The 15,028-nt window shown below is 39.2% G+C and overlaps 2 protein-coding genes across 2 annotated transcripts in view; one reads left to right on the top strand and one right to left on the bottom strand.

The window, feature by feature from the left end:
• Positions 1-3,100: 3,100 nt before the first annotated feature.
• Positions 3,101-7,927, bottom strand: MRPS7 (mitochondrial ribosomal protein S7). The gene is made up of 5 exons (XM_015821830.1): positions 7,826-7,927; positions 6,961-7,152; positions 5,271-5,334; positions 4,163-4,330; positions 3,101-3,594 (listed from the first exon to the last, which is right to left on the bottom strand). The coding sequence occupies exons 1-5, from the start codon at positions 7,900-7,902 to the stop codon at positions 3,373-3,375; spliced, it is 723 nt and encodes a 240-aa protein (XP_015677316.1). The 5' UTR covers positions 7,903-7,927; the 3' UTR covers positions 3,101-3,372.
• Positions 7,928-9,171: 1,244 nt separating this feature from the next.
• GGA3 (golgi associated, gamma adaptin ear containing, ARF binding protein 3) overlaps positions 9,172-15,028 on the top strand; it is a 29,144-nt gene continuing 23,287 nt past the window's right edge. Inside the window, exon 1 of the mRNA XM_015821828.2 lies at positions 9,172-9,216. Within this exon, the coding sequence (XP_015677314.1) occupies positions 9,177-9,216 (40 nt within the window). The 5' untranslated portion in view covers positions 9,172-9,176. The remainder of the gene's footprint in view (positions 9,217-15,028) is intronic.

Raw genomic sequence — 15,028 nt, 5'->3', positions numbered from 1 at the left:
AATCAATAGTTTTGCCATGGAAACACTTGATATAAGGGTATCAGTATGTAGAACAGAACATTTATCAATTCACTAATTTTATAATCATCATTCTCAAAACATCATACAGCAACTCATCCTCATCCCGTTCTGTATGTGGAAAAATTAAAGGATCAGCAAATATCCAATTAACGTATGATGTGTTGCAGTATAGGTGCAATTGCATTATGGGATAGTTAATCATGTCAGAGGACAATCAAACTGTATTCCAAAGATAAATGGGTATCTTCCATCCCTAAATGAAAGACATCTGCATTTTTGCACATCACATTAATAGGACTTTACCATAGTCACTTCACAAATTTATCTATCTCTTTACCACTATTAAGAAAAGAACAAAGGCTGACTGTAAAATTGTGAGGGTATTTATTCTTTGAAGAGAGAATAGGGTTGTGTTTACATGAAATGGTGACAGAAATATGGGAAGTAAGTAACCAGAAAAGAATAAAAGTCCTGAACCTATGCCAGCATATCTGAATACCAACATAATGTCCAGGAGATTGAAAGTGGTAAATTTACATTCCAATAGCAAATAAAAGGCATTTAACAGTATGCAATTGTTATACAATGTCCTTTAATTTCATATACTAGAGAAATAACACTTAGGAACATCCAAAATAGATTAGAGCTCTACATAGAAAAATAGATGCCAGATGTTCAAGCTGGCTTTAGAAAAGGCCAAAGAACACAAGACATTATTCTTCATGCACTCTGCATAATTGAGAAAGGAAAGCATACTGAAAAGCAATTGGTATGTATTTCCACTGATTAAAGAAAGGCCATTGATTCTGTTGATATTGCCAAGCTATGGAATGTGCTTAGAAAAATAGGAAACCCAGAACATTTCATTGTCCTGAGAAACCTGTACACAGATCAATAAGCCATAAAACGGTCAGAACATGGTGAAACAGGTTGGCTCTAGGTTGGCAAAAGAATGAGGTAAGTCTGTACATTACCCCCTTATTTATTCCACCTACATGCTGAATATTTATTCAGGGAAGCCGGATTGGAAAATAACATGTTTTTAACACTGGAGGGAGAGACAAATAACCTCCATTATACTAATAACACTACTCTGATTAGCAAACATGCAAAAGATCTACAAGTTCTAGTAATAAGGGTCAAAGAACACAGTAAGAATCTGGAACTAAAATACAAAAAATACCAAGCTAATGACAACAGATAGAGCAATCAACCAGAGAATTGACTGAGTTAATGAAGATATTGTTTGCCTTTTAGGATCAGCCATCAAAAATAAAAAGCAGTAAATAAATGGATTATAGGCTTGAAAACGTTGAAAAAGATATTCAGATGCTGGGATGTATCAATACCTACAGAATAGTGCAGCAATGCTATTCCCTGTGACTCTAGGGAAGATAAAGCGGATCCTTGAAGAAGGATAAAAAAAACATTGACACTTTCAAAGTTTGATGTTGGAGATGATGTCTGAGAATACCATAGATAGCCTAAAAACCAATGGATCACTGAATAAATCAACCCAGCGTTCTCATTTGAATCACAATCAAATAATTCTAGTTTGGACAAATTATGCAAAAACCTAACCCTGGATAAGGTTCCAATGCTCGGAAATATAGGTCAGAGAAAAAGACAACCAGCAGTAAGGTCCACTTAGTTACAGTGACAGTGAATGCACTGCTGGAAAACCTGAAGAACTAGGTTAGGAACAAAGCAATATGGAAAAAAATTATGTGATCACCAAGAATTGAAACTAACTGAATGGCGCATATTTAATCAGTCACACATAAAATGTTAGCCTGCAGGAAAAGATTAAGGAGGCAGCCTATTTACATGCTAGTTGTTTTGTAAGAACATGCTATGACAGTGCTAGAAGGGACTCTGAGGTACATAAGATATCAGCACATATTTGGAGATCAGAAGATATTTTAACAAAAGTTGTCATCATACTTTTTCCACAATGAATACTTACAATGCAACTTCTCAGATGAGTTCTAGTAGCTACTGTAGTAGAGATGGGAGGGTTCTGTACTTAAAAAAACCCAAACTTAACATCCTCCAATTTCTGAGGACTAAATATGACAATTCCAAAATAACCCATGATGGAACATTTCTGTTTGCAATTTTTTGTTCAAGGAAAACAATATGCTTTATGGTAAAAGCTAAATTCTTTTCTTTTATGGGAATGAGAATGTACCACTTCAGAAGGCAGGTTGACCGTGGAACACAGTTATGTCCAACCCTGAGAGAGATTTCTGGGGTTTTGAATGTATAAGAAACTTATTTCTGGGACCTGGTGACTGACGATTTTTACCAGAGGTAAATTATTTTTCCCCAAATACTATTTTTAGTTCCATCTTTCCAATTCTATTGCTAATATCAATACTTTAAATTCAATTTAATAATTTATCTCTAGGTATCGCTAATGCTACTGAAATCATTCAGATGCAACTGAAACAATGCAATCACTCCTAAATGTAGCCAAGTAAATTAATATTACCTAAAAAGAGCTATAATCTAATAATTTATTTTCTTCTTTTAAAGAAATTCATTATTGCTGTAATTCCTAAACCAGGTTCAAGTCTTATGCGTTGGATATATTTCATTAATAAATGGAAATATTAAAATGTTTGGCATTCTTGCTTGCTACTTCCAGAAGATACCAGCAAGCTTGAAACATCACAATCAAGTAGAATTCACATGTTGTAGATAGAGCTCATAATTTAAAATGAGTACGTTATTTAAATAGCAGTGAGGTAGAATAAGCTGTAGTAATCATTTCATTGGATGCCTACAGAGAAGACTCTTGGCAAAAAGCCCACCCCTGCTCACTGGTATTTTAAGGATAAAAATTATGTGTCATTAATTTTTGCCCATGAGATGGCATATATGTAAATAGAGACAAATATTCATTCTGCTGATCTCTCATTAATATTATTTTCAACAAAGAACCTATAATACTGAAGTATTTCTTCACCAGATATACAAAGAACAAATCAGAAGGTAGTTCCCATTTTTGCTATTTTTTAGCTCTGATTGCTTTCAATCACCTTCTTCTCAATGAATGGAAATTGATGAACACAAGTTGGAAATAAACAATGATTTTTATTGATAATATCATTTGGGATGTGGCATGCTCAAAACCACTCGTGTGAGCTTGAAAGGAAAGACCCTGTATTTTAGCTACAATTTTCTTCAGTTCATATTCTTTGATGAGTTGGATGAGAAGCATGGAATTTCCTGCTCAGATTAGTGATATGCAAAGAAAAGCACATGGAATTAAAACAACAAAAAGTCTTTTCTGGCAGCAAAAGTCTTAAGTAGTCATACACTGGATCCAATAGCACACAGCATTCTTTACGCCCATCGATAATGAGCAAAGGCCCGGTTAGCTTCTGCCATTTTGTGCAACTCATGCTTTTTTTTTATAACATTGCCACTATTGTTGAAGGCTTCCAGCAGCTCATTTGAGAGCTTTTCAGGCATAAATGTTCGTCTGTGCTTGTTCTCTCTGCATTCTGTGATCATCCAATTCATGGCTAAGAATCTCCGCCGACTGATCTTTAAAGGAGTTGGTACCTGCAAAAAGCAACAGGCGGGGCTCAATATACTTTAATATCATAGTCTGCTAATTAAATTTATGACAAAGTTAAATATATGTCTTCAAAAAATGTTGAAAGCAAGTTTTCTGTTACAAAAACTATTTAATGTGTGTGGATATTTTGCATGTGCTATTGTTTACTTTTGGTGTATGCCACCCAGCGTCATATTGCTTTTGAAGTATGCCACCCAGATAATTTCATATTTAAGTTACAAAAAACGCAAACCAACATCAGAGTGCCCCTATAAATCAGTGAAACAATTCTGGGATCTCAACTTAGAACTAAAGTGGATGAAGGCTGTTTTCTGCAATGTAATGAACTTTTCAAAATGCAAGAGAAAATTCTCAGAAATGTTTTTGCCTTATATATAAATATGCAAAAATGTATGCAAGAGTCCAGTTCCGCTGAAGATCATACCATGCAATTTTAAAGCAATTCAAAAGAAAAAAAATGCAAGCAAATTTTTGTCTCAATAAAATTTATGTAGCACAAGTTTAAAAACTCAGTGCATGGTGTTAACTCGGCATTCTCTATTTATCCCTTACCTGATACCTTTTACCTCCTCTAATGATACCCGCAAGCCCAATTACAGGTTGACAGTTTTCGATTGCTTGATAGAAGATTTTGTAAGGGTTGCACTCAATTTTTTCTTTCATTTCTTCATCTGCTTCATGATATTTCGCAAGTTGCTTCCTTTTAATGGCCTCTAAAGTCTTAATTCCAAACAAAAGTAAAGGAAGGATTGTGAAGGGCTCACTCAGCAATATGATTTACTCAACATGGAACTAATTTCCATATGCAGATGGACACTAATCAGTGTTACAATGCTACATCTAATTTTACATAAGATATGTAATTTACAAATCCATGACATTTGAGAAAGATTCAGAGAACAGACCCCCTAGACCAGGGGTGTCAAACTTGCTGCATCACATGACATGTCGCAATGTATCGCGACTTTTTCCCCCTTGCCGGAGCTGAGGTGGGCGCAGATTTCATGTGACGCATCCGGCTCACGGGCTGGCAGTTTGACACCCCTGCCCTAACCTCTCCTTGGCTAATAGATGTAACAAAGATTTTCTCAGTTCTCAAAGCTATGGTTGACTTTTGAAATTATACTATCAGCAGAGCCTTAAAAAGCATGATAGTAATAAATTAGAATGAATATACAGTGACACGCACACACACTTTTATGTTTGCTTTAAATAATTATATATACTGCACAATTGCAATTGTTATAAAGATACATTACATTCTATTTTTTCACTTACTTTTTAAGTACTTGTTATGGCTTTTTTTGATAATGTAGTGTATCTTTGTATGTTACTTTACGTTACTTTTGTCTCCCCCCCAGTTATTTTAAAAGCAATATAAAAATATAAAAAGAAAATTAAAAAGGCCTTAGAAAAATTCTGACCCTTCTTCCAATATAATTCTGAAAGACAGGTTTAAAAATATGGTGCATAAACACAGATTTACATATAATTTATTATTCTTTTGGCATTTGGTAAGAAGCAAACCAAAGAAATAACTGAATATGCAATAGATTGTTAATAGAAGATAAGCATTTTTTGTATAACCATAATATAAGGATATTATTTCCTTCCCATATAGGCAATAATCAAGCAAAAGCATGTGAAACATTCATTGTACCTGATTCATGATGGATCGTGCCAAGAGTTTATTACCCCCTTTCATCATCATGTTAATGAATCTGCTGTAATGACAAAATACAAATGTGATGGTCTTACAGGTGGTCTTCAACTGAAACCATCCATTTAATGATGTTTAAAGTTACAGTGACGCTGAAAAAAGTGTTTTATGACCAGACCTCAGACTGATGACTGTTGCACCACCCTCACAGTCACATAATCAAAATTCGGGCACTTAGCAAACACTATATATTTATGACAGTTAGAGTGTTCCGTGGTCACCATTTGCAATGTTGCCATCTGGCTTCCAACAATCAAAGTGGGAATCTGGATTCACTTAATGGCAATGTGATGCACTTAAGAGCTGCAATGGTTTGCTTAATCACCATGGCACAAAGGTCATAAATCAGGTACGACTCACTGAACAACTTTCTTCCTTTGCAATGGAAATTCTGGTCCCAATTTTGTTCATAAGGACTACCTGTGGCACTTAGCAGTCTAATATCATTCCACAACATTAAATTCTTATCATTATGTAACTAACACTCTCCAACTTATATTATTTGAAACCATAAATAAAAAGTTTGATGGATCAACAGTGGCTGTGCAAACTCAAGATAATATCCAAAAGTTGGAAATAACAGTTGGATTGATTTGCAACCTGATGAACTGGAATACGATTTGGAACCTGATCTGCTGCTGTCAGATGTGAAGAAAAAAGCATGTGGTTTGAAAAATATATACATCTGCCAGAAAAGATTAAAGGGAATGTGAATACTAGAAATTCTGAAACAAGGATGGACTGGACTTTCCTGGCAAGATGAAGGCTGTGTTTTAAAGGAGAATTTTTCAACAATGGATGCTGCGGAGACATTTACAACAGAGACTAATGAACTTTAGAAATGCAATTGCTGGGAAAGTTCCCAATTAAAAACCTAAGGAAAGCTTTCATTATTAAGAACCAAATGAGGGTATTTGATTCTGGACAGAGATAATGATTGGAGTAATTTGTGGTAAATAAAACAGTTGTAGACTTTCTATAAGTAATTTATATTAATAGACTATTAACAGGCTTGGATCATCTTAGTTGCTCTTCTCTGAACTTTTCCCCAAGGCTTCAACATCTTTTTTGTAGTATGGTGACCAAAATTGGTTGCAGTACCACAGGTGTGGTCTCACTAGGGTTTTATAAAGCAGTACTAATATTGTGTGTGATCTTGATTCTATGCCTCGGTTTATGAAACCCAGGATTGTATTAGCTTTTTTGGCTGTTGCTGCACATTGCTGGCTCATAGTCAAGTGATCGTCCACTCCAAGGTCCCTCTCACAGTTACTGTTTTTGAGCCAGGTCTCACCTAATCTCTACTTATATCTTTGATTTGTCCTGCCTAAATGTAACTTTGCTTTTCTCCACATTAAAACTCATTTTGTTGGATAGTGCCCATTGTTCCAGTTTGTCAAGATCTTTTTGAATCCTGAGCTTGTCTTCTGGGGTGTTGGCTATTCCTGCCAGTTTATTTATTAAACTGCCAGTTTAATTATTAAACTATAAATTATTTGTAATTCCTTTTCTGTTTTTTAATATTTTTTCCTGCACCATCTATTTTTTGTTAGTTTGTACTAGTTCTTTATCATTTTAAACGTAAATTTTAATAAAATTAATATTAAATTAAATAATAAAAAACCCAAACCTGATCGTGGGATCATAAAACACAGAACTGGTGATGGCGGATTTGGTGGCTTTTACTGGCTGGGTTGTTTTCAATTGCTGTTTAATTTTTTCTTCCTCTGGCATTTCCTCTGGAGATTTACGATAAGTTTCTTTATTCACTTCTGGTTCAATGAATGCAGGATTGTATCGGCTCCACCTGACTTGAGTCAGCCTACAAAGGATTTGATGAGCAGAAAACGGTGGTCACACTGATATTTTCAACCTTCAGAACACACAAATTTAGAATGCTGCAGGTAAATTCCCTTCTTCACATGCAATCTCAGGGGTCCAGTCTCCCGGGTGCAACGCAACCCACTTCGTTCAGCCCCAGAATAAAGCGAGCAGAAATAAACCCAGTTGGCTCCAATAACTTTAGACCAGTGTTTCTCAACCTTGACAATTTTAAGGCATGTGGACTTCAACTCCCAGAATTCCACAGCCAGCATTGCTGGCTGTGGAATTCTGGGAGTTGAAGTCCACCTGTCTTAAAATTGTCAAGGTTGAGAAACACTGCTTTAGACCTTGCATGCAACTTGGCTGACCTTCAAAGGCTTAAAAAGGAAAGAAGCAATGCAAAACCGCTTGCAGAACATCGCATGACCGCGGCCATGCAATCCTCAGGGGAACGAGCGTAGGACCGGGATGTTTAATTTCACAGAAGGCATTGGAGGATTTCCTGACACAGCCTCCACGCTCGCTCCCGCCTGGCATGCATGTTGCCTCGAGGAACCATAATGCCAAGTGCCGTTCTAGTTAGGGAACCAAATAAAGCCAATCCTCCCTCTCTCCGTTACACGGCCTCGCCTCGAGCCTTTTCAACTTTCTTTGCTCCTCCCATGCCTTACCCGGGTAGCCAGAGCTTCCGAGAGCCACAGAGCTGCTGGACGAGGCGCCCGACTTTCTCCACCACGGGGGACGCCATCTTGCCTTTCAGGGCCTGGTCGAGGGCTGCCCAAAGGGCCGCCTGGGAGGGCGGGGGCGGGAGGAGCGCTGTTGCTGTGGAAACGGCCTTCCGCGGGGAGGGGCTTTTTCCATTCCACGCGCCTTTGTGACGTAGCCATCAACCGGGAAGTTCTGCAAAAAAACGGAGGAGGAGGTTCCTTCTTCGCTTTCTAACGCGCTTAAGCGAGGTGGTCATCTCTGCAGAGAAAGCTTGGACATGCTAACGTTCTCTTCTTGGTGTATCTGTAGAAAGTGCAAAAACAAGTTTTTACTCGTTGAGTAATCATCTCGATTTCTTGCTGAGTTAGTGAGTGGACATAAGGGGGGTTACCTCCTCCTTCCAATCCTGGGCAAGTACTCCTCGGTTTTTTAAGCGGGTAGAAACAATGCGCTAGTTTGGCCCAAGAAGCCAAGCTTGAGACATAAAAAAATGGGGCTAATAGAGGCTGCGTCCAAAAATGCTCATCGCGTAAAAAAGCGGTTCTAGGGAAAATGCAACTTGAGCCGGTCGGCCGTGTTGGAACTTGGAACTACAGCTCCCAAAATCCCAAGCGGCGGGAGTTGTAATCCCTCATCTATTTAGATTAGATACCGTACTGTGGGAGGCTGGGCCACGCTAGGAATAAAGACTCGTCGTTGCTAGTTTACCATAGTTTGTCACATGGTTACGGGAGATCATAAAGCATCTGTACATCAGGCAAACAAACCTCTGGGTTACAGCTTATTCTATTTTATTTTCCTAGTAATCTCTCTATATAGGGGGACAGAGTTCTGTAAACTGTGTGGCGATCTTGAAGGAAAAGTGTAGCCTTTTAGGGTCATTACATTGTATAGATGGAGAAAATTGTGCTTTAAGATAATCTGTCCTACAGTAAGTGGGATATACAATCTTGATTTTTATTGTCAGCTTTGGGGTCTACTTTGCCAAGGATGGAAGCAGGGATTTAGGGGAAACCTTTCTGCTTTTTCTTAAGTAGAATCATTTTTTTCAACCACACCCGACGTATTTGAAAAGGCGACCGCACAAGCGAACTGGAGATGCGGGAATGACAATCCTCGCAAGAATAAGGACCACCTGATCACAGAAAAAGAGATAGTCAATGACGCCCGCCGCCAGAGGGCGCTGCGAGAGGAGGAGACGCGGACCTTCTCCCACCCCATCCCCACCCCCCCAGGGTTAGGCGGCGCCTGGTCGGCTCGGCGCAGCCGTGGCGTAACCTGATCGGGGGCGGAGTCTCCGAGCCAGCCGGCAACATGGCGGAGGCGGAAGGGGAAAGCTTGGAGTCCTGGCTGAGTGAGTAACCCTTGCCCTCTTTCCTGCCGCCGGGCAAGGAGGCGGCGGCGGCCGATGCGGCAGGAGTCTCGCCTGGCCTTGGAAGGAAGGCGCGTTAGGAACGGGCGGGCGGGCGGGCGATAGAGGCACAGGGGAAGTGTTTGCACCGCTGGAGAGGAAAGCGAATGGGATCGTGACAGCCTTGGAGGGGGAAGTCCGAGGGGGTGGTGGTGGAGGAGGAGGGCGACAGAGCGGGGTGGCTTTGACCCTGATCGGCTGAACTTCGGGGATCGGAGCTGGAAACGGCAGCGGGACCGGGTTGAAAAGCCGTGGCGGGGCTCCTCTGTGCCTCCAAGGGTTCATCAGGTGGACAAGCCGGCTCTTGGGACTAAACTAAAGGAAGCCCACGGAGAGCTTCGGGGTCGCTGCTTGTTGTCGTTTACCTCCGCCCACCCTAGCTTTTCAAGCTTTGGACCAGTCGCCTCTTGCAATCCGGCCTTTTGGTTCCTTCTGATCCAGAGCTCGTGTGTCCTCCCTTCTAGCTTATAGGAGTGCACTTACTAAATGGAACACTTCCTCTTCTCTGGGACAAGGTGTTATTTACTTCTCTGGCAGCATGCAAGTTATTATAATGTTCTGTGGCTACAAATTAGGTCAACTGTGTAAATTTGGGGCAGTGGAGCTTATCCTTTAGGACACGTGCAGTCCTCAAATTAGGACTGCAATTGGGACCAAGATCCCGTTGCTAGGTGATGTGGTCATAAAGCAATGTGGTCATCATGTGACCGCATCACTTAGAGACGACAATCCAGGCAGTCCTGGTTGTTGTTATAACTCCAGTAGTATGGGTCATTAAGTGGGAAGTGGAGGGAGTCTGCCTGTGCAGAAGAAGTGTGGCAGGAGGGTGGGAGAGGCCTGAGCGACTTTGATCTTTCCTGCCAGTTTCCCCATTGACTTTGCTTCTAGATTAGAAAATGCAGCAGAAAAGATCGCAAATGGCAATCATGTGACCCCAGTACACTGCAACCAGTCATAAGTGCAAGCTGGTTGCCAAGCCCTTCAATTTTGTTCATGTGACTGTGGGGTGCTGCAAAGTTTGGAACTTGAGAACCAGTCATAACTTCGAACAGTCCCTGAATGAATGGCTGTAACTCAAGAACTACCTGTATTTTTACAGTACTGTTTTTACTTTGTTTGCTTCAGAATATTCCCAAATCACTTTTTTCCCCTTCACTTTTATTTGTTAGAAAAAGATCCCATTTCCTGAAATATACACTTTATTTCTACTATCCTCTTCCTCTTTCCATTCACTTATTTGTAAGTTATTCATTAGTACTGATTTCGGCCTTTTCACAATTTTCCAGTGTTGTAATTTCCTATCTAGCTCTGTCGTACAGTTTTTAAATGCTACAGGAAAAAATCCTTTTTCCCCCTTTCTGCACTGAACTGCCAGTGAGATGTTTTGCCTGTTGCAATAAAGTAAGGACGACTGTGCACTTCAATACACAATATACACACTCAGTTAAACAGAAAATCTGAGTTGCATTGGCAGTACTTGAAGATTCCTGCGGATTGGCTCCATTAAACAGTGATTAATTTGTAAGAGGAGGAAAGTAAAATATTCTATGTGCATTTTCTTCTGTTAAATAATTATAATATTTCAGATGCTATGGGTTTGCATTTTTTAGTTCTGTTTTATTGTTCAGCATAGAAGGGGGCATGATGGCTCAGCGATTAAAGACGCTGAGCTTATCAGCTGCAAAGCTGACAGCCTGGGTTCAAAACCTGAGTGCCTCACCACAGGGTAAGCTCCTGTTCCTGCCTGAGTTCCTGCCCATCTAGCAGTTCAAAAGCATGCAGATGCAAGTAGATTAATAAGTACCACCTCGGCGGGAAGGTAACAGCGTTCCGTGGGCCTTTAGTGTATAGCCATGCTGGCCAGATGAGCACGGAAAATGTCTTCAGACAATGCTGGCTCCCTCAGCCAAGAAACAGAGATGAGCACCACACGCTAGGAAAACCTTTACATGTTCAACATATATTCAAATTACATCATTTTTCCAGACATATTTTAAATTGCAGAAATGGCATAAGGATGGGGAACAAATGGATGAAAGTTTTAAGAATCCAAGAAGAGCTTTAGGTAGTCTGATCAAAAGTCTGTCTGGTTCAGCATCCTATTTGTCACAGTGGTGATGGATACTTTTGCAAAGCCAACAAGTAATACCACACAACAGTACCCTTTTCAATTTTTACTCCCAGCAACTGATAGCCTTGCTTTTATTAATCTTGGAGATAGTGCCCCTTGGTAGACTTTGAAGTGCATTGCCTGCATGTGGTATGTTCTTAGTTTGCTCCAAATGCTTCACGTACATTATGTCAAAGTGAAAAAAAGATTAATGTTGTTATTCTCATATTGCAGACAGAAGTCTGATGCTGAGAGATAATTGTTTGCCGGTTAGTACTTGAATGGGAGATCAGATCACCAGAGAATTATAAAGCTGTAGGTTAGACAATTCTGGGAAAAAAGCAATAGCAAACCAGTTTTGCACTGTTGCAAAGAAGAAAACCCTGCATAGTTTTGTCTAGGTATTCACCAAACTGGCATTCTTAACTTAAAAACTGCTTTTTCATTTTTAAGGCTGCATAGCAAATGTACTGTAAAAATGTGATTGGAAGGCATGAATTTCACAGTACATTGTTCAGCCTTAGCCAATAACCTTTATTACTCCTTTTATGTATTGTGTCATGGATAATCAGTAGAGTGAATAAAATGAAGTTCCTTTATTGAGTAGGCCTCAGGAGGCAGATACTAGAAAATCAGTATCATTTATTAGACCAGCTCTGACTTGCTTTTGAGCTGGCATAGAAAATTTGCTTCCATTAATTTTGATAGAAAGAAAGAATAAATTTGAGAAAATACCACTTGATTTTTTTTAAAAAAGCTTTCTAGCTCCCACACAATCCCTCTCTTTCCTCTTATGATTCTTTTTTTAATCCCACCTTTATCGCAGGTAGTCCTCGATTTACGACCACAGTTGAGCCCAAAATATTTGTTGCTGAGTGAGACATTTGTTAAGTGAGTTTTGCCCCATTTTATGACCTTTCATGCCACAGTTGTTAAGTGAATCACTGCAGTTGCTATCACGGTTGCTAAGTGAATCTGGCTTCCCTGTTGACTTAACTTCTCAGAAGGTCACAAAAGCTGTTCACTTGATCCTGAGACACTGCAACCCTCATGAAGCAGTTGCTGAGCATCTGAATTTTGATCACGTGATCAGGATACTGCTGCAATGAAAATGGTCATAAGTCACTTTTTTCAGTGCCATTGTAACTTTGTAAGTTGAGAACTACCTGTGTTTTTATAAATAACTCAAGGCAGCAAACGTGCCTAATACTTCTTCCTATTTATCCCACAACAACAATCCTGTCGTTTGAGTTGGGTTGAGAGAATGTAACTGGTCCAGTTAACCAGCTGGCTTCCATGCCTAACGTGGGACTTAAAATAGCAGGTTGCAAGTCTTTTTTAGTTCAGGTTAAGCATGGAAATAGGTGTTAATGGCTGCTTCGCATATTCTAGATCTGTGGTGGCGAACCTATGACACGCATGCCACAGGTGGCACGCAGAGCCCTCTCTGTGGGCATGCACGCCGTCGCCCCAGTCCTAGGTCTTTAGCTGGGTTTTATAAACCCTTTTTGCTTTAGGCCTCTGCCGCTGTGTGCAAAAAAAAAAAGTTTCAATCAATCAATTTCAACTTCTCGTGGGGAAGAAAAAGATCTCTCAAAGTTGGAATTGATTGATTGAACTTTTTAGTCCCACCCAGTCTACCGTTACCACCACAGCCACGCCCACCCAATTGGCCAAGCCCACCCAATGAGCCACCCCCAGCACTCGACGATACGTAAGTGGGTTTTGGGTTGCAGTTTGGGCACTCGGTCTCTAAAAGGTTCGCCATCACTGTTCTAGTATTATAATGTATATGTGTAGATCAGCTATCACAAATCAAAGATCATAAGTAGATTGTTCATATTTTCTTAAGAAAATGCTAGCCTGTTCATCTGTATTGGGCTCTGACATCAAGTATTAATTGTTGCAGCTATTCTGTGTTGCTTACCTTAAATATTTCATTTTTTTTAAAAAATGTCCTTTATTTGGATTTCTAATTACTGGCAAATAATTTGGGATGGTAATTGGAATAAGAATTACCTAAATTAAAAAGCGAGTGTGTGTTTTTCACATTCTCATAACTTCATTTTTAATAACTAAATTATGTTAACTAAAAACTATTACATAATTTGCTTTGACCTTTCAATTTATTCCTAGCATCTACGTTTTAAACTATTAACTAGAAAATAATTACTGACTTCAAAGATTAAAGAGAAAGGGGGAAAAAAAGATGTATAAAGATGCCCAGTTTCTTTGCCTTATTAAATCAGAGTTGTCAATTCCTTTTAAACCAGTCTGGAGTTCTGGTTCACATTTTTTCTGTGTCAGAAGCTGCACTCCAAAAAAAGCTACGGCTGTGATAAAAACAGAATGTCTGATTAAAATTAATTGCTTATAAAATAATTTACCTCCGTTACAAAATTAATAAAATCTTCTAACATCAAATATTCTGCCTCTTACCCAGAAGCCACTGTGACCTATAAAACACATGCCCACATTTTCCTCCCCTCTTCCTGCAGAAGCAGCCAAGAAGAAGAAGAAATCAGGATGGAAATGGGGTGAACAGTTGCTGCGTTGGAAGGCAAGAGAAAGACGGGAGGAGGGGAAACTAAACTGGACAGAGACGGGAAAGGAGAAAGATGTAACCAGATAGGGAAGGGAATATGAAGAGAGAAGCCATGCTTTAGTGTTATGGAAGAGTTATATTCACCAAACACAGTCTTTCTCAAGTCACTTTCAAAGTTGTCCAGTGTTTTCAGCAGAACTGTTTCCTATGTACCGGAGCTTCTCTTGGTATAACTGAGCATAGTTATTTTATCCTGACTTCCAATTCAGAAAACATGGTAGATGTTATTGTTACACATTCAAAAAAACTGTTGCTGTAACCACTAAAGCTGTGTGGAGGTACTGTGCAGAAACACTATGGTATTTTTAAAACAAAAATGTTTTTGGATTCATTGCATCCATGTTCTAATATTGAAATATTAAAATAAATAAGCAAATGAAGAGATAAAAAAAAAATTGTGATCCCTTTGAATTATTTTTCTGGCAAAGACATGATATCTGCTTGTTTTTTGTGTGTGTCCAGTTAATACTAATTTCATTCACAGTTATTCTCTTAAAGCATGATATATCCTCTTCTTGTGGCTGTATTTTTCTTATTATCATTTTAGTCTTCATGCTTGAAATTTAATCCCATTAATCTCCAAAGGACGTTTACTGCCATCACCAAATTGTCTCATGGTGTTTAAATTATTTTGTTGTTCTCCTGTATTTCATTATATACATGAGGGAATATAAATAGGTGGATCGGGGGGGGGGGAGATATAGAACAACATAATAACTTTGTTAACATTTAAACAGAGACTTGAACTAAATGTAACTATTTAAATAACTTAACATGATTTATAATGAGATTCTCTTAATATCACTAAATAACTGTGGGCTACGAAATCCTTGCTTTACCTGCATTAAATATATACTCATAAACCTGTCACTTTGACAGATGGAGATTTTCTAGGAGTAGGATTTCAAGTTTTCCTCAGATACTTTCCTTCCGTCCACAGCTCCCAAATTCCTCTCCTCTGTTTTCACCTTCCTCTGGAATAAAATCCTGGACAAAAGCCCTGCCTTTTCATGAATTGACTGAATTTCTCCTACCCAATG

This window comes from Protobothrops mucrosquamatus, unplaced genomic scaffold, assembly GCF_001527695.2.
Source record: "Protobothrops mucrosquamatus isolate PMUCROS unplaced genomic scaffold, P.Mucros_1.0 scaffold1406, whole genome shotgun sequence".
Taxonomy (NCBI): Eukaryota; Metazoa; Chordata; class Lepidosauria; order Squamata; family Viperidae; genus Protobothrops; species Protobothrops mucrosquamatus.
Note: the sequence above shows the minus strand (reverse complement) of the source record. Positions and strands in the feature narration are given on the sequence as shown.

Excerpts from the sequence above, each read along its gene's own strand:
- MRPS7 (XM_015821830.1), bottom strand. The coding sequence starts at position 7,902 with ATGGCGTCCCCCGTGGTGGAGAAAGTCGGGCGCCTCGTCCAGCAGCTC. Across the intron at positions 7,153-7,825 it reads CGGAAGCTCTGGCTACCCGG|GCTGACTCAAGTCAGGTGGA; the intron begins GTAAGGCATGGG and ends AATCCTTTGTAG. Across the intron at positions 4,331-5,270 it reads CACGATCCATCATGAATCAG|ACTTTAGAGGCCATTAAAAG; the intron begins GTACAATGAATG and ends TTTGGAATTAAG.